Source organism: Pseudoliparis swirei, chromosome 4 (genome assembly GCF_029220125.1).
Source record: "Pseudoliparis swirei isolate HS2019 ecotype Mariana Trench chromosome 4, NWPU_hadal_v1, whole genome shotgun sequence".
Taxonomy (NCBI): domain Eukaryota; kingdom Metazoa; phylum Chordata; class Actinopteri; order Perciformes; family Liparidae; genus Pseudoliparis; species Pseudoliparis swirei.
Genome location: NC_079391.1, coordinates 16,276,879 through 16,300,856, shown reverse-complemented (window position 1 = coordinate 16,300,856; position 23,978 = coordinate 16,276,879). Strand labels below are relative to the sequence as shown.

General features: G+C 41.1%; 2 protein-coding genes and 1 pseudogene across 9 annotated transcripts; 1 reads left to right on the top strand and 2 right to left on the bottom strand.

Moving 5' to 3' along the window:
- The first annotated feature begins 347 nt into the window (after positions 1 to 347).
- nkpd1 (NTPase, KAP family P-loop domain containing 1) lies at positions 348 to 8,688 on the top strand. 5 transcript variants are annotated; one of them, XM_056412578.1, is made up of 7 exons: positions 348 to 449; positions 642 to 723; positions 1,136 to 1,203; positions 2,146 to 2,262; positions 3,439 to 3,767; positions 5,241 to 6,680; positions 7,381 to 8,688. In XM_056412578.1, exons 3-7 carry the CDS (start codon positions 1,185 to 1,187, stop codon positions 7,633 to 7,635), a joined length of 2,160 nt encoding a protein of 719 aa, XP_056268553.1. In that variant the 5' UTR covers positions 348 to 449; positions 642 to 723; positions 1,136 to 1,184; the 3' UTR covers positions 7,636 to 8,688. The 5 variants fall into 5 exon arrangements, with proteins under 5 accessions (XP_056268553.1, XP_056268554.1, XP_056268550.1 ...); XM_056412579.1 differs by having other exon boundaries at positions 348 to 484; positions 661 to 723; XM_056412575.1 differs by having other exon boundaries at positions 348 to 484.
- A 788-nt stretch (positions 8,689 to 9,476) lies between these two features.
- LOC130192527 (LIM and senescent cell antigen-like-containing domain protein 1) lies at positions 9,477 to 14,799 on the bottom strand. 4 transcript variants are annotated; one of them, XM_056412580.1, is made up of 12 exons: positions 14,620 to 14,799; positions 14,000 to 14,081; positions 13,688 to 13,844; positions 13,464 to 13,530; positions 12,610 to 12,701; positions 12,257 to 12,406; positions 11,989 to 12,139; positions 11,154 to 11,246; positions 10,993 to 11,041; positions 10,808 to 10,883; positions 10,432 to 10,588; positions 9,923 to 10,011 (listed from the first exon to the last, which is right to left on the bottom strand). In XM_056412580.1, exons 2-11 carry the CDS (start codon positions 14,058 to 14,060, stop codon positions 10,456 to 10,458), a joined length of 1,029 nt encoding a protein of 342 aa, XP_056268555.1. In that variant the 5' UTR covers positions 14,061 to 14,081; positions 14,620 to 14,799; the 3' UTR covers positions 9,923 to 10,011; positions 10,432 to 10,455. The 4 variants fall into 4 exon arrangements, with proteins under 4 accessions (XP_056268557.1, XP_056268558.1, XP_056268555.1 ...); XM_056412582.1 differs by lacking the exon at positions 10,432 to 10,588 and having other exon boundaries at positions 9,477 to 10,011; positions 14,620 to 14,796; XM_056412581.1 differs by lacking the exon at positions 14,000 to 14,081 and having other exon boundaries at positions 12,610 to 12,730; positions 14,620 to 14,798.
- Positions 14,800 to 22,507: 7,708 nt separating this feature from the next.
- LOC130192649 (F-box/LRR-repeat protein 3-like) lies at positions 22,508 to 23,565 on the bottom strand (annotated as a pseudogene).
- Between the last annotated feature and the right edge of the window lie 413 nt (positions 23,566 to 23,978).

Below are 23,978 nucleotides of genomic sequence, written 5' to 3'. Positions count from 1 at the left end.
GTTGGACGCTGAATGCCAGAACAGTAGCTACTACAAGAATGGGGATTTTTTTTTATACCTCGTTATGCTTAAAGGAACTACCCACTTCCCTCAGATTCTATGAATAGAGAAACGATTGGGAGCAGCAGGTGTATGTATGGTGTAACAGATTTGAAAGGGAGAATGGAAGGAATGTACAGCTCCATCTCTCAGAAATGATTTCCTCTTGCATGGGACCTGACTTCCTGGATAGTGTCAGTCTCACAGGCGTTGTCTGTGGTTATCAGTTGACTCCGCCCCCCCCCCATCCCCCCATCTGTTATCAGTGTTGTAAAATTGTACGGCATTAAAGTCCTGGGGGTATAAGGTTCACTAATCCTTAGCTGCAAGGTCCTTTCGCTTCTCTGGAAACGCGAGAAGCGGCGATTCAAAGATGAGTTCTAAAAAAGGTCAGGATTGACATCCACGAGGTGAGCTCGTTTTACCAGGAACACCTTTCTGATACGTGAGTAATTGTGTTGCTTCGAGTGTAACAACAGCTTCATGGTGTATGATGATAGAGTATTCTTTTGTGCACACTGATCAAAGTCCATCAGTCACACATAATCCGTTTCTGGACTAAATGTCTGTCTGTAACTCCGTTTTCGCTCTGCTTCATTAAGACATTTGTCTTGTTCGAAGTCCATTGAGCATACAGGCAAGAACATACAGTTGCCAGCAGGGAACGGTATCCGGTTATACAAGGTAATCATTGACACAACATTTCCATGCACATATAAAAAGAACAGCCTGCACTCTGGGATGGTGCATGTCCATGCATGAATGTCAGGATATCATCTTAAAACTATTCACGTAAAGGTCTTTCAATCAAAAGAAGAAAAAAAACTGCACTTGTGATTTTGTGTTTTTGCCACGTACGCATGGACATTCATTCCACACGCGGCACTTTCCTTCTAACTCCCGGGTGTTTTGGACATGAACTGACAAATTTTTAAGTGCACTCAACAACCCCCTCAGGCGGGGGGAGGGGGGGCCTTTTGCATTGGAGCTCACTGGTGACTGAAAGCTCCATTGTCATGCTGGGACCTGAAGACACTGGCACACACACACCTCCACTGCCTGCGCTGACTTCCCTGCTGTTTCTCATTTGTTGCAGGTCAAAGGGATTTATCTGTGCAAGCTGCGAACCCCGCAACACAGTCAACATGTATAAGACAACCAATGGTGAGTTATCGGCAGGTAATGACATGTGTTTTACTTTGTCAGTGATTATTATCGAGTGTAAATGCCTATAATGTCGGAATAAGGGATGTGCGCGTTCTGTCTCCAGCCTCTGTTCCCTTGCCCATCTGAATGAAATAGTATTACTATTATTAATGTGGGTTCCCGTTTTCCCTTTCAGCTGTTATTTAATGTATATTATTTCACCAGCAGTTGGTTTATATTTCAGCTTGAAACTTTTTTGCCTTTGTATTATTATTTCTGTTAGTACAGCTAAAGATAGGCATGAGTCAGGAATAAGAAACTCTTTCTGTATTTTTCTTCTTAATTGTTTGTCATTAATCAGTTAGCACAGAGCCCACTGCATGGAGGACATGTCTTTGTTTCTTGTGTCTATTGGTTGTGGGTGAACATGATTTAAGGACCACACGATGAGTCTTCACCCAGCTTAATTAACTTGGATAACTTCTGACGAACCCAGTTTATAAAGTGAGAGAAATACATAATAACCATGTTTACAGTTCAAAGTTAAATGTAACCTATATTACAGCCTACACATTATAATATATAATATTGAATAAAAAGTGGTTTCTTTACTCCTTGTTTTTCTTCTGAAAATGAAAATGCTCATGGAATTCAGTCTATCTATGACATGAACATTCACATGAACACCTAAATGAACACGTGGCTCGTACCCGTAACTGTCATTTGAGTTTAGTTCAGCCTTATTGGGCTAAAAGGAGAAAAATCTGTGTCCCTTGAATCAAGAACATTGTCAATAATGATTAGTCCTTTCAGCCTGTTCACCGGAGATCCAATTCTCAGTTCAACTTTGTGTTTTTGCTCACAGAAAAGCATCAGCTAAGTTCATTTGAATAAAAAGTGAAATATAAACAAAGTTATCCATGCCATTTCTTTAAATATGTATTCATCATCTCTTTACAGATGATATTTTTGCTTATGCGCTGTCTAAGACCCTGACAAAAGTTCCATCACCTGCAACTGTTGGACTCTACTCCACCTGCCAGAATCGAATTAGTATGATCCTCGGACAAATGGCGGGTATGTACAGATACTCATATCATATGTGTAATACTCATATCATCTCTTCTGTCTGCTGGAGGACTCCTGCTTTAAACCCTGAAGGCCCAGTGAGAATTCCGGTTTCCAGATTTACCGCCCCAATGTTCACTGGGAACACGGCTGTGTTGACTGGAGAAGATACACATGCTAATGCAAATGCTATGACAGCACAATATCAATGTTGCACTGACTTGAGCTACTCCTGGCATATAAATGAGCTGTGCACCGCCTCAGAGCTGGCCCATGATTAATTTCATCTGATTTATTGAAACATGGACATTGTAAATGTACACAACTCCCCCCCCCCCCTCACACACACACACACACACACTCTGCAACATAGTTATGCCATATGGAATATATAATGAGTTAAAATAAACTTAAAATAAATAAGTGGTTGCATTAAGAAGACAGTGTTTCTGAGGCAGCACTTTGTGTCCAAACAATCCCCCTCAAGATCGATGGTTACGGCGCAAATGTACCGACTCAAACTACAATTTACGGCAATTGTCTACAAAATTGTAAGCATATTTTCCTCTCACGAACGACGGATGAGCAGGTGCCACCTTGAACTTTACAAATAAGAGGCACATCTTTTAATAAGAACACACAGAACATGAACCACATATTAGAAGGCTTCAGATTTCCACAAATGAATAGTCTACACACAGTCACCTTGCTTTGGAAACAAGTTTCCATTATATCGACGAGTGGCATTAAACAGACCGAATGGAGCATGTGCAGCTGCGGACTCCAATAGAAAAGACAAGTTAAAGATTCTTGGTCATTGTGTACTGTCGTGCTGTCGGGCTGATTTTGTTTTCACTTTCATTTCAATGTTTATTCCTTTCTTGCCCTGACCTAAGTAATGTAATCTTAAAATAAATACCTATCATTGCAGAGAGGTCGGGTTGATTATTTTCCCTGTGCCAGGGCATTTTATCAAAGTTAAACTCACCAATTTATTCCGATAAAATTCAACATAGAATTCTAAAAAGACAACATCCTCTTTGTGTCCGAGCTAACTACCCAACATGTGTGCCAGTCTACATGTCTCACTGCTTTGATTCATAAGTTCATAATCACATGTGGCCTATACCCCAACCTGCTATTTATACTAGATGCTGATATTATCAATGCTTTGTGTCTCCTCAGTGTACATGAAGCAGGAAGCTTTGAAGATTGAGCAAAAATACGAAGGAAGCTACAAACCTCGCTCAGTTACGCCTTCATTATGTGGATGTCTAGCTCTCATTGGTCGGATGCTCTTCTACAGGCCCATTTGGACAGAGGAGAACCAGCAGCTCCATAACATCCGGTTCATTAATGTACATTTTAGTCCCTGGCATTTTGCAAGCAGTGACCTGCTTTGGGCCGGGCTAGCCATGCGGCTGTTTCAGAGCATGCAGATGAACTTTGGGAAATTTAATATTGTGCTCTACCGTGTGGTTCAACATGACGAAGAAGAAGAAGTCAAGAAGAAGGTTTGTGAATCAACAATTCGCCCTTATGAATTAATCAAGGGGAAAAGGTACAATACGCAAAAGAAGGAAATGGGCGGATCTGCGAATAATGGTGTTAAGTGTCTGCTCAAACGGTGGTAAAAGAAAAACACAGTCGAAATGCATAAACTCAAATATTATTATATTAAATAAAATTCAATGCATCAGCAAGCTTCCAAAATGAACACACACTGCAAACAATCAAACCCACTCAAAACAAAGTATAATCCCCGGATCCCGACAGTCCCCAAAGTCTTTGCAGTTCCGCAAAACAAAAGTAAACGACTGCACGACCGTGACACAACAATAATAATAATTACAATTATAATACAAAACACATTATCCTAACTAAACCCAAGCTCACTTGAGGCCCCTGATAAAAACACTGGTACGGCACATATACATAAAGGAAAAATAAACGAGTAAAAAGTTTACCCTTTACCGGTGCCGTACACACAGGCCAAACCATGTGATCATTACAGTTACAGCCATGCTTGTGGCTCTGTGGGGCATTTTATATCCATCTTCTTTTTTCTTTTACCTTCGATAGACAAATGTTTCGAGTGCAAGCTGATGACAGCCAGTTCGATCACAGTAATTCGATGTACTGGAATGGGAGTCAAGTCTCAGTGGCAGATACCAGAGACGATATATTAGAAGATGTGCAATGATGGAATGAGTACTATAATATGTCACTTAAATGCACCTTCAAGTCATTTTACTCAATGTGTGCGCTGTGTAGCCAGTGTGACAGACATTATTGTGATAACAACAGAAAGTCCTTAAACACCTCACTGAAGGGAAACGTTCCCCAGTGACCGTCGTCATACTCACCACGCATTACAACATTTAGCGTATTGCCCAGACCCAGAATGCACCTGTTCACACACAAACGTTTTTGCTCACCCAAATCACAATAATGTAGCAGAGTACAAATGTAACATGACTATGGAAGCCCATTTCTGCCACTGTGATGAAACATTTAAGATCCTGTAAGTCAATAGGCCTCCAAAAAAAATGTTTTTACAGTAACCAAAGTGACTATATTTAGTAACATCCATCCCTCACGATACGTAGGGAAGAAAATGCCAATTTGATCTGGTGATGGCGCTAGATGAAAAGTTAGGGGTTCACTAAAGTTAAGACAATTTTTCCCGAGTGGATCATGTAAGTTGAGGCGATAGTTCACTCATGTAGACCTCAACGTGGCATTGGATGAAAGGTCAGGGGATCGCCATAAATGTCTGAGTGTTTATCGGCTGACAACCACAAATATCTGTACAAAACATGGTGGCAATCCATTTATCAGATGTTTCTAGATAGTGATGAATTTGACCTGCTGATGGCGCTCGATGAAAAGTCATTAGGATTCATTGCTGTCTTCCAACGTGTTGTAAAAACCCTTCAGTGAAATCTAACATGCCTTGTGTTTGTTCTGTTTTTTTTATAATTCAGAGAGTGGAGGACAGTCGAAACCATTGGAAGTCCAAAAAAGTTTGCTGCTGCCCTCTGTGGTTTCTCTGCCTGTCCATTATTGTGGTACCACTTATCATCCTGATAATATTTTTGACCGTTGGCCTTCCCGAGCCTGAGCTGCAACTTGGAGCACCGGTGAACGGAACAAGCACCCAGATGGGTGTGATGGATGGCGTGATAATTGCTGCCATAGGAGTCCCCGCCGCAAGCGCAGTGAGGTTTATCTTTCAGATGTGTAAAAACCTCATCTTCAGCCTGGATCTGAACATCAGGAAGGGGATGGACAATGACCGCCTCAGCATCCAGCTGGGCTTCATGAATGAAGTGAGGAAGGAGATGTGGTTTCTGTCTCAATTCATCCAGTTCATGGAGGTGTTTGAGAGGAGGAGAATCCGTGTGGTACTGAAGATCACCAATCTGGACCGCTGCTCCCCCAAGAAAATTGTCGCAGTTCTGGATGCGATCAACATTCTGCTTTCAGACGAGGAGAGTCCTTATATTTCCATCCTGGCCGTCGACCCAGATGTTATTGTGCAGAAAGTGAACTTTGCGGATGGCTGCTACACCAAAGAAGACAGAGGGTATGCGTTGTTGAACCGCATCGTGACGCTGGCCTTCACCGTCCCACCACTGTGCGATGATTCAAAGCGCCGGTTATTTGACAGCCTCACGAGGGATATTAAAAAAAACGAGTGTGTAATCGCGGGCGAAGAAAAACTTAGAGTTGGGAGCCTCGAAGAGACCCATTGCTACGTATTTGACACAAACGAATCATATCCACTGATGGACAGAACTACAGCTGCACTGGAGGTAGAGGAGGAGGTAGAGAAGCTGATCAGGAGCATCCTGACCAGCAATGAAAAGAATCTAAACAAGTACATGCTGGAGGATGCCATGTCCATGAGGAGGGAGATCAACTCCATGCGACTGACTGTGATCATTATGAAGGCCTTGAAGAAGGAGCTTCCTCAACCAGACTACATCGCAGCATGGGTGGTCTTGGCTAATCAGTGGCCCTGCCGCCTCAGCTGGATTATCCAGTGTGTGGAAGACACTCAGCAGAGAGCAGTTATTGATCAGAACAATGAGGCCGGCATTGATGATTCACAGACCTTGTGGGAAGTCTTCAGTGAGTCCAGGGCTGAGCTGTACGTGATGAGTGCACACATTGAGGACCTCCTTCAGCAGGATGGAGATCCCGAGATGTTTGAAAGATTTCTCAAAATGGATTTCCCATTCACGGTGAAGGACTTGAAAACATTTGAAGTGGCGACGGTGAACCTGGATCGTTCAATTAGGAAGGAGCTGGCTCAGCTCAGAGGGACCGCCAGGCTGAACGATACTGGTTGGATGAGGGACCTTGCTCCTCTGCCAATCACAACTATCATCAATATGGATAAAGAGGATGTGTGTAAAGAGGTAAGCAACTTCTTCGAATAAAATCTTTCAGATTTCAGTCCCAGTTGATTTGGCAGTGACAGCAAGTGTGGGGTAACACTTGAGCAGCTCCATGATCCAAGTTTTGCAGCCAACAATAAGGATTGTTTTCATGAAAATGTTTCAACTTGCAATCAGCAACCATTGAAGCTCCACCTTACAATCCCATTACGTCTTGCATATTTGTAAATGAATACTCAGTCAAAAGATGTAGGGAATGAATATGTTTTGTAGAAGCATTTCTGAATCATTTTCGCTGTCGGTGACTAATACATTACATTTCCTGTAAGTACTTCACAGTTAAAGTATCCCTGTTTGTCACTTGTCAAATCTTTTTCGCATAAAGTTTAATCAAGCACTGGAATGGCAGACCCAGCCACGAACAATATAACTATGATATATATACTGAATGTAAATACATTGAATGTTTATTTTTTAAGCTGACTAAATAGTAGCCATGACACACACACACACACACACATACACAACACAACATAGCAGTATTCATTGAAATGGGTGTGTTTATTCACCTCACACAATGGTGAAGATCAAAAGTATGTATGGACTCTTGCAAATGTAACAGAAAAGATCTAATGAATCATATCAGGGAGCTTTGGGAACTAAATCATATCATTCCTCTGTGTTGATAATGCTTACATGTTCTTCTTTCTTTTTTTTTTAGTTGGAAAGAATGAAATATCCCAGTAAGTATATTGATATTGTGAGAAGCAACGACCTCAATGGCTTGGCACTGTTCTTTGGTGATGCAGATGACCTTAAAGTCATCCTAGATATGACCATAGGTGAATGGGCCACTTTCAGACTGCACTTCCTGGGTTTAAAATCACATATCCAACCACAATACCAGAACATGGCACAGGCACCTTCCCATTCTCAGAACCAGTCGAGATGTCGCCTCCATGCTCCACAACAGTAGTCGTCTACTGTTGACAGCATGTAAGAATTCCATCCATTTCAAGTGTGATATACATTATGATCTGCGTGGTTTATCAACATGTATCAACAATCTTTAGTCACAAGGCAGAAACTTGTTTGTGTGAATTATTTACTTTTGTTTTGTTTGCTACAGGATTAAACTCTTGATTCTGCGGAGAATTTTTTAATCTTATATAACTGTCAAAAGTCAAAACATTGTCACGTGCATGTTGGTTAAGTTAAGCGGGATAAGCAATGGCAGTTGTAGTGTAACCTAAATGTCAACCTTAGTTGACTTGATTTCACATTTTTGTTTTTCATTTTCCTATAAAAGGTATATTTTTTCACAGCAGATATTTCAACCTGCAACTGTCAGAAAAGCACATATTTGATGGCTGCATATCATTGCTTCAGTTTCAGGGTCCCGGTATTGTGCATGTTGGTTCGCTGTCACACAGTAATGGCTTCACTGTGACACTTAGATCAAATGGAGCCGTTGTTTATGTCACTAATAACACCTGTGCTTTGACAAGTCAGAATGTCTGCTGGGAAAAATAATTGTTATGCGTTATTGCTGCAGCTCATTTCTCTGTCAGTGTGTTATGGAAGGTGGCAAACAGAAAATGATCCCAAAGATTTTTTTTAAAAGCTGTGAAACATGTTTCCAGAATAAAACACACAGAACTATTGTTTTTTTTACATTGCCGTAAAAATCATTGTCAGGACTATTGAAATGTATAATTACAGATCACATGACCTCTTCGTTGGAAATTAAGAGGCTCCAGTTTCCACGTTCTCTTCTTTTGCCTCTATCACACTAAAGAGTAGCATTAACTTGAAGGTGATGTTTCTCAAATGAAGTGTTTCGTCAACGACTCAAAGCTTTAGTTTAATTGTAGCTGGATTGTAGGTTTTACATTCATTTTGTTGTAGTTTTCTTAGTTTCTCTTTGGTTTGCAGTGTCACTTAATTCTGGAATTACTGAATATTTATAAAGTGATATCATAATTGCATGCTGTTTCTTAACATTTAATAAAGTCACATTTTTACTGCACATTTGAAATTCACACAAAGTAGAATTGCATCTATTTCCGAGCCTGAACTGGCATAATGTTTACTTGGTGTTTCGTATATTTGAATTCGCTGTGAGTGTTAGGGAGTTTACATGAGTGACTTAAAAACATTGTACTAGCAGTACATTTTAATTAGGTTAATTTTCCATCATGCTGTACAATATGCAAGTGTCCCATTAAAAATAAGAAACTGCTTTTCCAAGCAAATATCTCATTTGTTGTAAATACATTTGCCAGTGTACAAACAGCACGAACAGTGTGCTGACTCATTATTGATATTTTTACATCAAAGTGTTTAATAATCATCTGGAAGTTCATTTCATCTGTATTCCTTTGAACTATTTCCCTCAGAAGGTTGCAAACATTACATATAAATATGAGGCTGACAATCCCAAGGCCTTTACTGCACAGCAATAACAGTTCACTGCCATATATACTGAAATCATATCAGCATATGTTTTGGTGTTTATCATATTAGCACATGTGGATATATTTTCTGCCAACTCACTGTGGATGATTCCTCACATTATACAAATGATCTGAATACATATTTACCGGTTCTTAATTTATTATATTAACCATAAGCAGTGGCTTCATTAACACTTGTAGGTCTGTATATGACCCTTGCTCCCAGAGAGACTGTTACAATAAAACTAAAGAGCATAGTGGTTACTTTGTAGTTATTCATATTGAGGTATAAGCACTCCAAAGGGGAAAAGGCTGGAATCATGCGTTCAGTCTAACTGAGATGCATATAATGAGGCATAAATATCATCACTGCATGGAAGTCATTTTAACCATTATTTGCATTGTAAGACACATAGTTCATATATTCAAGGCACACATGTTATCCAATATAATATCAAACGACAATCTTCAAATTCAAGAAACTTTTAGACAGCTGTTGGCAATCATGCTCACGGTAAAGTTAAAATAAACTGGGACACCAAACACTTCTATGATGACAAACAACTTATCTGGCCAATTTAGGAATGTTACAAAATAAAAATAAAATTACATTTGTGTGTAGAACGAAAACCAAAACTCATCTCCTAACAGACACCTTTATGACAAGGCCACAGTGATTCATTTTAAAATGTACAAATACTCATGTACCGGTACAACTCTGGGTCCGTGTTGCTGGGCAGACAGCAGGAACACGTCCACGTCGGTTTGGATGGAAAGCCGCTCACTTGCGTCCCAAGGACTCCGCCAGCTTCTTGAGCCTTTTCTTCAGCTCCAGAGGAAACCTTTCATAGCACTTTTTACAAACGGGCTTCATGTCAAACTCAACAAACTTGTTCCTGCAAAGAAGGAAAGAAAGCATATGTCAAAACTAAATGTGAAGTCTTGTTTCTAGCTCCCAGTAAGCGTTCAGATTCCCCTCACAGCTGCACTATTCTATGTCTACACCTCATCAACACTGCAGGTTACAATGTGTTTAAAGTCACAATCTCCTCACTTTAAATTGTGTTTTGTTATGTCATTGTAGAAACAATTACTCCATTAATTGAGCATCAAAATAATTGTTAATTGAAGACATATTCTTTAGCATTAATTGAGCCAAACAAGTTTTATATGAATGTGTAATTAAAAAAGGCACATCAACACAACAATTACAGGAAACTACTACACTAACAAATAAAAAGATGAATAATGACATCATGCCATCCTGTCAAAGATGAAACACCACAGAAAAAGAAAAAGGCAGAGATAGCACCAACCAAGGATGGAGAAGTGAGTCAAGATTAATAACTAGAGACTGCAGGTTTTTTCTTGCGGTCGCGCTCACGTCGAGCCAGGCGGCGTTTCAGCTCCTCTGGCATGCGCTCATAGCAGTGCTTGCACACCGGCTTCAGGTCAATTTCAACAAACTTATCTCTGAGTAACCACAGAAGTGACGTGAAGCGTGTAAGAGGAGAAATTGGAGGAAAAGGGGGAGAAAAGAGCCAAAGAGGGAAGAGGTGTCGCAGGAAAGTGAAACGCACACAGACAACTGTTAGATTACGTGTTAAGTAAGTGTGTGACACAAAAATCAGAGGAAATATCAGTATTGAACACAATTGGTTAGTAAAAAGATTATTGAGCAACATCACTTACTTGAGAGTGAGTTTGGCTTGGCAGGTGGAGCATGAGAAACAAGTGACACACCAGGCCTTGTTGAGAGCAGACACCACTATGGGGGAGAAACAGAAGAACATTAAACGTTTGTATGTTCAAGCAACATTCTATGTAAATTACATTAAAACACAGCCCTGAAGATAAGATATCAGATTGATACTCACCATCGCCTTCAATCACACGGTTGCAGTGATAGCACACATCGCCAAAGAGCTTAAAAAATAAAAAGGAGATTGGATCTAATTTGTATTTTGTTATTAAAGCTTGCAATGCTAATATTCTGTCTGTCATGTCCATTCTTTTCCCTTGCTCTTTTGTTTCCTACCTGGTTATAATGAGTCTCGCAGTAGGCCAACCCTTTCCTCTCATAATGCCGATGACCGAGGAACGGCTTCTCACACTTGGCACACACAAAATGCTGTCAACAAAAACAAATGTCCTTGAGGGAAGAGGGAGGGAGAAACTCCTAATGTGGGCATGTGAAACGGACTAGAGGAGCAGTTACCAACACAACATGAATAATACATGCGCATTCTATGAATACGTTTACCTCGTTAAAAATGTTTTTAAAAGTTATAGACTTGACCTGTTGTTTTGTTTTTAAATCATTCAGCCCACAAGTGTGGCGTCCCACGGCGTTTTTAAAATAGCTCGACTTTTCTGATGACTGCACGATAAAAGTTCCTGAAGTGGTTAGAAACTAAATTAATTTCCGCAAATGACTGTATTTAGCATTAAATTGACTACGATACACGGTTGATATTCTGGAGCTTTTTAAATAGTAAAAAATTCACTCTGCCTCGGGAGAAATTATATTTATTTGTGAGTGCTCACATTTCTTCTACTGCCTCGAATTAGCTCATTAAGAATGTTTTGGTACCGAAGTTGTGTAATCAATAAATAAAATGTTCCTGTACATAAGTGATGGGAATTAAATATGAAATTAATTAAAAGGTTTTATTCTGCTTCAGTGTCAAGACTTCACGTACAATATAAATTACATCAAGTCGGCAACTCAATGGAAAGACAACGTCACACTTGCCTGGCCTCACTTCTTTCCAAAAGAAATGGGGTAAACATGGTCACGATTCCTAAAGTACCTATACTGCATATATTCTGTATCCAGCGCATCATAAATAGTCTTGTGTTTTTTGACAAACCTCCACGTGCCACTGCTTGCCCATGGCATTGACCACGCGCCCCTCGATGGGTCTCCTACAGGCGCCACAGATCGGCACGCCCATCTTATCATGGCAGGGCAAACAGAAGAGCTCTCCCTTCAGCTCCCTGGCCTCAGCTGTCAATTCCTTCCTGTGGGCGCAGAAACATAAAAACACGTTGAAGAGCATATGCAAGACGTCACGAAACATAATCTTCAGTGTGGACCGCTTTCTGCGCTCAACAGTGGGGTGGAGTGGCAAGACTGACCCACAGTTGTTACAATTGAAGTGGTCTGGGTGATAGGGGTCATTCTTAAATATCAGGGGTTGCTCTTCAATGATGGCGTGACACTTCTGGCAGATGTACTTGCCCAGGCCGCGAGCTTTCTCGCAGTTATGGCAAGGGCGACACAGGTGCCTGAGAACAAAATGTAGCGGTGTCAAGAGAAGTACAATAAGTATAAAGTAAAGTGGTGACATACTGTGACAGCTGCTCAAAATTCCAGTATTTGCAAGGATGCAAACATGAGCGTTTCAGCAGCTTGATGTGGGCGTAATCGCCTGTTTTACAGGCTGTCACAGTGTCTCGAGATAACGACTGTAATAAAGCGGGATCCTTACCTGCCAGCATTTTTGACAAACCCCACATCTGCAAGCACAGTCTGGCAAATGTCACAGCAGAAGCAGTCAGGGTGCCAACTATTGTTCATGGCCTTAATGACACGACCAATGATGAACTCCCCTGAGGGAAACCCACAAGTGAGAGATCAGTTTGAGGCAAGTCTCAGTCCTTCAATATTTGTTGGTACTGTATGCTATCAGTGGGTTGGACACAAAATGCATATTCATATATTCTAGCTCCTAATGAGCAGGTCGTTATGGAGTTATGGCATTACTTTAATGCACAATAGTGTGCTTCCTATAGGGTTCTCACAGTGACATTTTATTGTTGAATGTATTTTAATTGTATGCATTTAATTTAATTAGTGCAATTTTGTCTCTCCCTGGGCACAGTCGAGCAGTATTTTAATTAAGTTTAGGTAGCATTAAAATGCATCTTGGGTGATCTAAACACAAGCGGGAAGCTCTTGATAAAAAGTTAAACAAAAGTATGAACATACTCCTCTGGGATTCACAAGGCTAAACTGACAGACAATATGCAATCACCAGTCCACTAGCTTGTTGTTTAATCAACTCGAGAAGATGTACACCTCCTGTACAAACCAATGCAAGAATATTGCATGGCAAGAAAGAATCCAAAACAATTCCTTCAAATAGGTTGTCAGCAGGGAGGCAAAGTCTCATCTCAAATAATCACGTGAGGACCCACCGAGATGCATTCTGGTACCAGGTGTATCTCAATTAGATCTAGACACGGTAAAATATATATAGCCAAATACAAAATACTTATTCACACAAAGTGTAGTCTAGTCTTTCTGGTGTCCAAAAAATGAAGGATGCCCTGTAACACTCACCACACTGGTAACAGCAAGGGGCAAAGAGCATCTGGAAGTCATGTTCACAATACTTTCTTCCTTCAAACTGTGAAGAGAAGAGGATTTGAGATTATTTCACTCAAGAGGAACATTCAAAACATACTCCATATAAAAAGAGTAATGACAAATCACCAGCGCACGTGCAGCACATAAAGTATAGCTCATCAATGTATCGATCTGTGAAACGGTTTACAGTGCACTACCTCATAAAAGAGTCCCTCTGGGAACTGCTGGAAACACTGGGCACACACAAAGCAGTGCTCGTGGTACAGCTCTCCATTGCTGTTGACGATCTTCTCGGTCGCAGCAAAGCCACTCTTGCAGCGCTCACAGGCGGCACTGGCCAGGGCATTGGCGATGCTGTTGCACGAGACAAGGAAATATACATAATGGCACACGACTTCCCCCAGAGTCCCTGTGAAATGTTAGGCTGGCCATTGGAATGCAAAAATACATCAACTACCAGTGATTGTTTCAGCAGCTGTCTATGTATGTGCATCAGTTTAGGAACTCACTAACACCGTTACTCCCTCCGCAGACACCTCCTAATTTGGTAAAGGAGAGGTACTGACACATAGCTGAATGATGACGTGCAGCCTTTCCTCCGCGCGCACAAGCTCAAACACACACACACACACACACACACACACACACACAAACACACAAACATTAGTTCAGTAAAGTGTGCGAGGCAGTGAGATGCAAACTACTACAACACGTAACTTAGAAAACGTCACTCCATCCAAACGTAATGTAATGGTGGCTCATCTTTTTGGCCGGTAACAGCATTCCACGCAATAGTTGTCTTCTTTAAATAACTCCGATCAACGCTCATAACCTCTATGATGAGCTCATGGGTGGTGAGCGCTAATCATTATAGTTGAGGATGTTACACTTGGTTCAAATGTGGGGAGAACACCACATAACTTGATTTAACTAACGCTAGCTACACCGTGTATCAACAGGGAGGAGGTTTTTTAAACAGTTATCCCGATAACGTTATGAATTGAGCACGCAGCTGTTGCTGGTGCCAGAAATTAGCCGCTAGCTCACTTTACGTCGACGAGCTAATATGACGTCAGCGGTTGTGAACGTTCAGCTGCTAGCGGGTCAGTTACAGAAGCGCGCGCCTCACCTGCCGGTCATTCCCGCCACCCCGAGCATCCCCTCTCAGCAAGACGGCGTGTGGGGAATGGAGCTAATGCCACCGAGGTGTGTTGGTGCGACAGTTTCTTTCGCTGTTTTCGCCAAGAGTTTTCGAAGGAAAAGCAGACTCGTCCTGCGCTGCGGTGCCCCTCCTGGTCCACTCGCACCGCGCCGAGTTGTTGGCCAATGGCCACCTCCCCTCAGGGATGGTCTCCAAAAGTGTGACGTCATGAGTTTTAAACATTGCTCCACCGAGCTGTCCTCCATGGGTTTTAAACAAGTCTCATTGTAGTGTAGCCGAGGGTTATGGTGCGGCTATAGTTTATAATAGTTATACAATAATGACACGGGACTCCGTAGTCTCCACAAGACGGAAACCACTTTATTTCTTTTCACACATTCTGAGAACATTTATTGTCCATAGTCCCTGTTTGCTCTACCATGACCTTGTACGGTCTCCTCCAGTGGGGATTAAGCAATCCACCATATGGCTGATGACGTGCCATTCCATCATATTAGAGTTGTTGTTTCTCATGGACACCAGCATCACACTCACGCCTAGCACCACAAATAAACAGTCTGCATCCTTTCAGCCAGAGAGGTCACTTAGTCAATATGAGAAATACGCATGGCCGAGCGCACCATATGCCATGGTAGCAACCAGTGGCGTCGTTAGGCCTATTTTAATTCAATTCAATTCAGTTTATTTGTATAGCCCAATTTCACAAATTACAAATTTGTCTCGGAGTGCTTTACAATCTGTACACATAGACATCCCTGCCCAAAAACCTCACATCGGACCAGGAAAAACTCCCAAATAACCCTTCAGGGGGAAAAAAAGGGAAGAAACCTGGAGGAGAGCAACAGAGGAGGATCCCTCCAGGATGGACAGATGCAATAGATGTAATGTGTACAGAAGGACAGATTTAGAGTTAAAATACATTCAATGAATATGACAGAGTGTATGAATAGTTCATAGTAGGCATATTCCACGATCCATCAGGCAGATGGCGGTGGGGAGGAGGAGTGGGCGGAGTCTCAACAGTGGGCGGAGTCTCAACAGGACAGTGGCGTAGTCATGAGCAGGAATTCCACGACCCAGACGATCCATCAGGCAGATAGGATCTATGCCGTCTCATAGGGTCCGATGACCCCATGAGACGTGAAGTCAAAAGGACTCCGGGGAGAAAGCAGAGTTAGTAACGTGTGATTGAGAGATGAACATTCATCCTTAAGGAGAGAAAAAAGAGGAGATAGGTACTCAGTGCATCCTAAAACGTCCCCCGGCAGCTATAAGCCTATAGCAGCATATCAAGGGGCTGGACCAGGGCAAACCTGATTCAGCCCTAACTATAAGCTCTGTCAAAGAGGAAGGTCTTAAGTCTACTCTTAAACGAGGTGACTGTGTCTGCCTCCCGGACTGAAATTGGAAGCTGGTTCCATAAAGAGGAGCTTGATAACCAAAGGCTCTGGCTCCCATTCTACTTTTTAAGACTCTAGGAACTACAAGTAGTCCCGCATTTAGTGAGCGTAGCTCTCTAGTGGGGCAATATGGTACTACAAGCTCCTTAAGATATGATGGAGCATCACCAATCAAGGCTTTGTAGGTTAAGAGAAGAATTTTAAAAGTGATTCTTGATTTTACTGGGAGCCAGTGCAGAGCAGCTAGTGCAGGAGTGATGTGATCTCTTTTCTTAGTTTTAGTGAGAACACGAGCTGCAGCATTCTGGATCAACTGGAGGGACCTAAGAGATTTATTAGAGCAGCCTGATAATAAGGAGTTGCAGTAATCCAGTCTCAAGTAACGAACGCGTGAACCAATTTTTCTGCATCTTTTGAGACAAGATGTGCCTGATTTTTGAAATATTACGTAGATGAAAGAATGCAGTCCTTGAGATTTGCTTTACGTGGGAGTTAAAGGACAAGTCCCGATCAAAGATAACGCCAAGATTCTTTACAGTGGTGTTGGATGCCAGGGCAATGCCGTCTACAGAATCCACATCACCAGATAATTGATCTCTGAGGTGCTCAGGGCCGATTAAAATTACTTCGGTTTTGTCTGAGTTTAACATCAAGAAGTTGCAGGTCATCCATGTTTTTATGTCTTTAAGACATGCTTGAATTTTACAGAGTTGGTTGCTCTCCTCTGGTTTTATCGATAGATATAGTTGAGTATCATCTGCATAACAGTCTTTAAACAATCTCAGCTTCAAACTGTCGGCCCTGGTCACTGTGGACTATTTCTGAAATGCCATGTGCCAGCACGTAATACTCAAACTGTGCTACTGATTGGGCCGTTTGATTAGGATGAGCATACAGGTTTACAAACTTGGAAAAGTAGTCTTCTGCCAATAACAGATATCTGTTGCCCTCAGAAGTTACTGGTAATTTAACAATGTCCATTGCCACTCTCTGGAATGGTAGAGTCGCTTGAGACCCACCCATTGGTGCCCAGGGCTTAGGCACAGGGGCTCTGCAGATCTGAGGGAAGACGTCACTCTCAGCCAGAGTAGGCCATTCCCCACCGAAAGATGTGGATATTCAGTCCATAACTTCTGCAGCCACCTGGAGCTGCCTTTTACCTGCCCCCGAGGTGGTCGAGAAATACTCCAATCCAACATCGTACCAATATCAGGGTCAGCCTGTTGCAGTTGCTTCAGTCCAGTCCCATCTTGTAATTTGATATAATAATCTGATAGACGGACAGAGCTGTTTACAGTGCTTGAATGCATATTTTTGGCTCACAATGAAGACAAGAATGTTCATTTGAGCTGATACTCTTCATAATACGTATACAACTGTGTTTGGAACGATGGAGAGATAATGTGGATTTGAGTAATACCAGCCATCTGACTTCATCGACTCTTACTCCGTACCTGAAGTGCACCAGCATGTTAATCATCACAAAGAAAATATAATTAGCTGTGAGTGGAGCAGACAGCACTCAGGTTCTGTCTCATGTCAGATTGGAGCTGTATCATTTATATCCTCGTGTTTACTATTGCTATTATATGCCTTCAAGGAAACCACTCTGCTTGGAGGTAAGTGCAGTATAAATAACAGTTATTTGTATTGTGTTACCATTTGAGGCTTGATGTAACCCTTTTCATTGGCTAGAAGATCAAACAAATGTGTTGATGCACAGTTCATTATATATGTGTATTTGTTAGTTCGCCCATGTTTCCAATTTCTCTCTGTAAACACATACTTTTTGTCCATTAGACTCAAGATATGTCGCAGATTTGATGAATACAATTTTATTTGGGGCCATTGAGGACAAGGGAAACGAGTTCAGCAGGAGGAACACAAATGAGAATAGCATTGTATAGAGAAGAAAATAATCATTTTTAAAAACATGACATTAATGCTATTTTTGTTGGACAAAATTATGCTTTGACAATAATTCAAAGAAACATATGAAAATTATTTAATTTTCAAGGCTTAATTTAGTTTTAGCGGGGCATCGCTCGCACAACGAAACGATTTGAGGGCAAATAATCAAACAATGAGCCAACTTCACCACATCTGACATTAAGGTCTCCTGTGTGGACCAGAACATTCATTTTTACTCACTAATAGTTTGTGACTCCTTTACTAAGACTTAAAAAATACTTAATGTTGGGGACCATGCTGGCACAGACAGATACTCTTCAGACCTATATAGTCTTGAAACAAGATAGTGTGTAATTCAAGCCCCCCCCCCCCCCTCCCCCTCACACAAAAAAAGAAAACTGCAAGCTCATCAAAGCAACACTGTTTTTCGGACATGACATACTGTATGTATTCAAACAGGCAAACATATCGACGTGGCTATAAACTCAACTCTTGGACCCAATCCCAATATCCCCCCTCAGGCCTCAAACCCTGAACCCTCAGGGACTTACTGACATCACCTGGTAAATGGTTGAGCGGGAGAGGATGTAAAAGGTCTGAAATGGTGTGAATATGAATGGAATATCACTTTGCTGCAACATATCACGTTTCCATATCAACATAAAAAAAAGTGTGTGTACACTTGTAGGTATTTATTTTACACTTTTTATTTCGGGATTTAAACGTCTTCTAGGCTCCTTCCTCACGAGATGAGACGTCATTTCAAATAATCTATTTCCTCGTTTTGTCAAAACAGCTTCAATAACAAAACGAAATGTTTGATGAATAAATCTGTGAAATCGTCTCTGCTTGCATTCCTCTGATTTCATGTGTTTTTATGTCCCATCTTTAATCCATAACGTTGTTGTGTAAATGTAATTTATTGGTCTGAACACCCACCTGCCCTCCTCTTTGTTTACCTTTTTTTTGGTCATTGCGTGTTTAATGTCACATTGCTATGAATTGTGGGTAATCCCCTTGGGCAAAGTCTGCATCTAATGTCAGTGGTGGCTGGTGGAATTTGTTTTTGATGGAGTCATCCAATCAATTTCAGCAAACATCCCAGTATCCCATTACTACTTAACAGTTCAATATTTAACATTTATTCCAACACTGACATAATAAGGACATCTTATTCATGCAATTCAGTAGATTAATATGACTTTGTTGTTGATGCCTCAACAAAAAAGTCAGCATCAACAACTACAGTGAAGATGACACTTTGCAATAATTGCAATATTGATGACAATAATTAATACTCAGAAGAGGCTGGCACTAGTGCTCGGGTTGAGGCCAACCAGGTGACGAAGACCCCCTGCCCAGAGGGTCATTGAAGAGCTCAAGAGAGGATAACATTAAAGAGAGAAGAGGCAGATGGTGTGATGAGTTTGCTGAAAGCGGCATTGATGGAGGGAGGATGAAGAAGAAGAACAAGAACAAGAAGAAAAAAAACAAGAAGAACAAGAAGGTCACGTCACGGTCTTGGGTTTCGGTTTCCTGTTAAATTTTTTAACTCTTCTGTTCTCTTCACTTCCTGCCCTTGTGACTGTCTGCCCTGTCCCTAATGTAATCCTCCTGTGTGTCATCACCTGGACCTTCCCAGTGTATTTAAACCCTGTTTGTCTCCAGCCCCATTTGCTGACCATCTGTTTCCACACCTGTTTAGTTCCTCAGGATATCCCGGTTGTTTTTGGAAATGAAAGTATTTCACACTGTTTGTCGGCATTTGGGTCGACTCTGTGTTACTCCTTTTGGCCAGCACCCTTCGCTTTAGACAGAAGATAAATCTGACAACAAACAATTAAAAAGATATCAGATTATAGTTTTTGACTTCATTTAATCTCATCATTAACGATCAGGCTATAACACAAAATGAGAAAAAGTGTAATATGTCACAACAAACATCCATTTGGGTGTTGTTGTGGTGACATATTACAGTTGCTCCCTCACAGCAGAATGCTAAGGATGGTTTAAATGCAATAACTTATTATTTAAAGAAAATAACTGAAATAAATATGTCCACACTACGTTTCCATTTATAAAAGCTTATCTCTCGCTACGTTTACACAGAACGTCCACACTACACCAGAGGTGTTGTTTTTTAGAGCAACAAAAACAGTTTGGAAATGCTCCCAAGGACGGATATATTTTTACTAATGGACGCCTCACTATCTCATGAGCTGCCACAAAACTAGCAGCAGTTGATCCACTTTATAAAAAGTATATTAACTTTGCAGTTGAGAAATCGCTCTTTTTAGCTCATCTACAGCTGGGTACTTCCCAGCAAATGCTGTGGGCTTGTTCTAGAAGTTTCTTTTAACATTTTAAGCATACAGGTGATATCAAGTATACAGGTCAGGCAGCAAAGTTGACATTGAAAGCAAATGAATACGTCCACACAGAAATAAACTCTATTTTCTTCCCTGACTTTTTTTTTACAGAGGGCTGGGCTCTGCAAATCATGATTAAAATTTATGAAAGATCAGAGATGTATGAGATTTTAAAAAAAAACTGAAATACATCGTGTTGGAATGGGCTCGAGTTTGAATTTAAGTTTAGGATAATTTTTAAGACCATTTCTTATCTATTTTCATACATAATTAACAAGATAATAAAAGTTAATTAAAAGTAAGTGAATTGTGAAGAGCAGCTCATATCCAACATAAATAACCTGGAAGTCAACACTATTAAGAAGCATTCAGAGAAATACTTTCATCATTCATCTCTAAGAAAGGCCATTTTGTCTCCAAGTTTGCCCTCAAACACTCAACGATTTGACCGTGGGACCGCCCTAAATCCTCACGGATTTAGAGGGAGGGTGAAGATTGAGATTGGGACAAATATCACGTCTTTAGGGAAAGTACAAGAGGTTATCTTCCAATAAATCTTCTGAGTAATGTAAAACAGGAAGTAGTCACCGATACACTATTAAAAGCTGCAGCCCTTACTTGGCCAATCCTTGTCAATTAAAATGTGTATCTACAAGAACTGAATACAAATGCAGTCAAGATTAAACCAGCAGATAGCATGACTTCATAATAGCAAAACATAATGTACTGCAAGTCAGTAAAGGATGAAGTCCTCTGTGACATTCAGAGGCATAACACATCAAATAAAGACATGATAGGTCCCCATTAGAGTATCTATTTTAACTGATCATAATCTTTCATTGCACAGTGCTAGGTGTCCACAGAAGACAACTATTATTTTTTCATTTTATTTCAAAAAAAACTAAACAATTGAGACTTACATATTTCACATTCAGGCAAACATTCAGCTGGCACGCTGTCTTGTCTGTCATACAATCACTCTGGTTTCTGCATAATGTGGCACTTTTATGCAACAGATAAATATGACTTAGGACAAACTATTTATCACCACCATCAATTTAAATTGTAAAAATAATCCCAGCCATTGGTTTCTGGTAGCCGAATATACTTCTTGCTAAATGCTCTTTGAACATGCTTGCAATTATGTTACTCGATAAATCTGAACTAAATTCACAGGGAGAAAACCTTTTTTTTTTCTCATTTGATCATAATTATATATACGCTGCTGGCAGACATGGCTAATGAAAAAAAACGTAACTTAGATTTTGTCCATGTATTAAAAGACCTGCCTGTTAATCAATTTGAGAGTGTCTGAATTGGCGACTACATTTACCTCCAACGAGTGTTTAACAGATGCTAAGCCAGAATAAATCTTGCTGTTTGTAAAAACGATGAGCATTGTGAATGATGGTGCGGTTCGGCAGGTTTGGTTTGTCCCTTTCACAAAAGGCTTATCTGTCAAAAACGATTCCACCCAACAATTTAATTTCTTAGAACCTAAAATCTTTGTGAGGATACAAAATTACTCGATAAAAATCTAGCAAGAATAACAAGGTTAGTGGCCAATTTATCAACATCATTTGGCGAATAACATTGCAGCTCATCTTCATTAGAGTATAAGTGCATATAGGATTCAGTAAATATAAACATTATATCAGTTCAAATGTCTTAATCCCATTTGGTTTGAAAAATAACATTTAGATATTTACAATTTCAATAGGAACACGGCTGAGAGTAAGAGACAGCTCCATTTTTCTTAATGAAACGCAGTGACTCAGAAACACACTCCAAGAGATCCAATAGAAACATGACGACAGGCGGTCAGAGCAGTCGACTCATTGATATGTGCTACGCCCGATGTGCCAGAGTCTAGTGATCACCCATCCAGTCTTTCACAAGCTTCCCACTTGCAGGGTGTTTTAGACCTAAATATCAGAGAATAAAGGGCTGGATACTATGAGTGTAAACAGGTCAATACAGCTATTAATATACAATAAATAAAACGTGTATGAATAGAATGGCATGGCAGAATTTAAACCTATATATGCTATATGTTTCATTACAACAAACCTCAATGTGATGCAATGTTTTCATGTAGCCAGGGAGAAAAACCCAGACACATCCATACGGTGCCTGGGAAAGGGCCTTTCTCAAAGAAACAAAGAGGTACATCCCCTAAAAACACAACACAGATACCTCCTCCATGATGGATAGCTGTGTCAGTCGGTCTTCACACAATCTTGACGAGCTCCACGAAGGCGCTGCAGGACACTTCGCACTCCCCCAAGCCGATGGCCGATGCGGATCAGCTCCTCATCCAGAGGCCCAGTCCGTTGGCACACACCACCAGCTCGATCGTACGCGGCCCAGCACTTCTTTACTGGCAGAGTACAGATGCGTGACAGGCATTTCATCGCGAAAGAATGGGCCAAACTCATCCACGTAAAGGAAAAAAGGACACGACCAGATTGCATTTCGGAGAGTGGCGTATCATGGCGTCCCAGCTGCTCTTCTTGATGGCGGGGAAGATGGAACTGTCGGCCGGGATTCTCACTCACCACGTCGATGCGAAGGTGCTCGAGGTGAACGTGCTTCTCCGAGGAGAGAGAAATGAGAAGCTCATCACTCAGCTAGTTCTCTCAGGCCGTGATCAGCGACACACAGGATGCCTGGAATAAGAACAATTTATTCGCAGACCATAGATTTAAGGCTCAGCAGATGTTCTATCTCCCACAGCTTTTAGAGTAGTCTAAGTCTTTCAAGTATTTTTTGCCCAATAACTTTTTTGTAAATTGCTGATAAATGTGCTTTTATACTTCTTTTACTTCCACCAGTCCCTCTCAAAGCAGCGTCCTGCTGCTGAAAACTTCCCAGGTAGAGGCTGATGTTCCAGAGATGTACAAAAATCACGACGACAGCTATATTCGTCTCGGTGAGTCAAATTCTTTACAATGCTTAGTCGATCATTATTTTTGCTTAGCACCCATAAGAGCAACCCTTCCTTCTATATGTTAGTACCTGCAGGTGAAACATGGGGGCAACTGCTCATTTTCAGCAGTGTGAGGGTGTCACTGCTATTGGCCACTTGGACTTTGAGGGAAGGGGGTCATCAACAGGGTGTCATCGATCATCAGGGAGGAAAACGATCTGGAGTTGATGAAGACCACCGTCAGCGCTGAGGGGAAGTGAGACTATTGGACAAAAGAGTAAAAGATAAACAAACATTTAGTCATCCCCACAGCATAGCTCTAAGACTAGTTTTATTCAGAAAGACGTCAATCATTTTGTCATGCAGACACAGCCAGCAGCCGCCATCAACTTCACTTATTTAGTTCATATATTTGCTTTGCTGCCCTCTGCAGTTGGCAAACATGTCTGCCGTCATATCGCCCTTTGTCTGTATGAACGTGCATCCGTGTGCATGTGCTTGTAAAACACAATGTACAAACAGAACAGAGGTCCATTTCATCAAAACAATCTAAATATAAAACATTTTAATTTAAAAAATCTTCCACAGCACCACTTATGATCCACAACACCACAAGGCCCCTTTATAAGTACATGATGCATGAACACCAGGCACGTGCACAGACATTTTAGGGGGCAGGTGCTCAAACCAAAAAAAAGGGCACCCATTGGCAAAATG

Excerpts from the sequence above, each read along its gene's own strand:
- LOC130192527 (XM_056412580.1), bottom strand. The coding sequence starts at position 14,060 with ATGTGTCAGTACCTCTCCTTTACCAAATTAGGAGGTGTCTGCGGAGGG. Across the intron at positions 12,407-12,609 it reads TTTGTCAAAAATGCTGGCAG|GCACCTGTGTCGCCCTTGCC; the intron begins GTAAGGATCCCG and ends TTTTGTTCTCAG. Across the intron at positions 12,140-12,256 it reads TTCAATTGTAACAACTGTGG|GAAGGAATTGACAGCTGAGG; the intron begins GTCAGTCTTGCC and ends CTGCGCCCACAG.
- nkpd1 (XM_056412574.1), top strand. The coding sequence starts at position 1,056 with ATGCTGGGACCTGAAGACACTGGCACACACACACCTCCACTGCCTGCG. Across the intron at positions 2,263-3,438 it reads GATCCTCGGACAAATGGCGG|TGTACATGAAGCAGGAAGCT; the intron begins GTATGTACAGAT and ends GTGTCTCCTCAG. Across the intron at positions 3,768-5,240 it reads AAGAAGAAGTCAAGAAGAAG|AGAGTGGAGGACAGTCGAAA; the intron begins GTTTGTGAATCA and ends TTTATAATTCAG.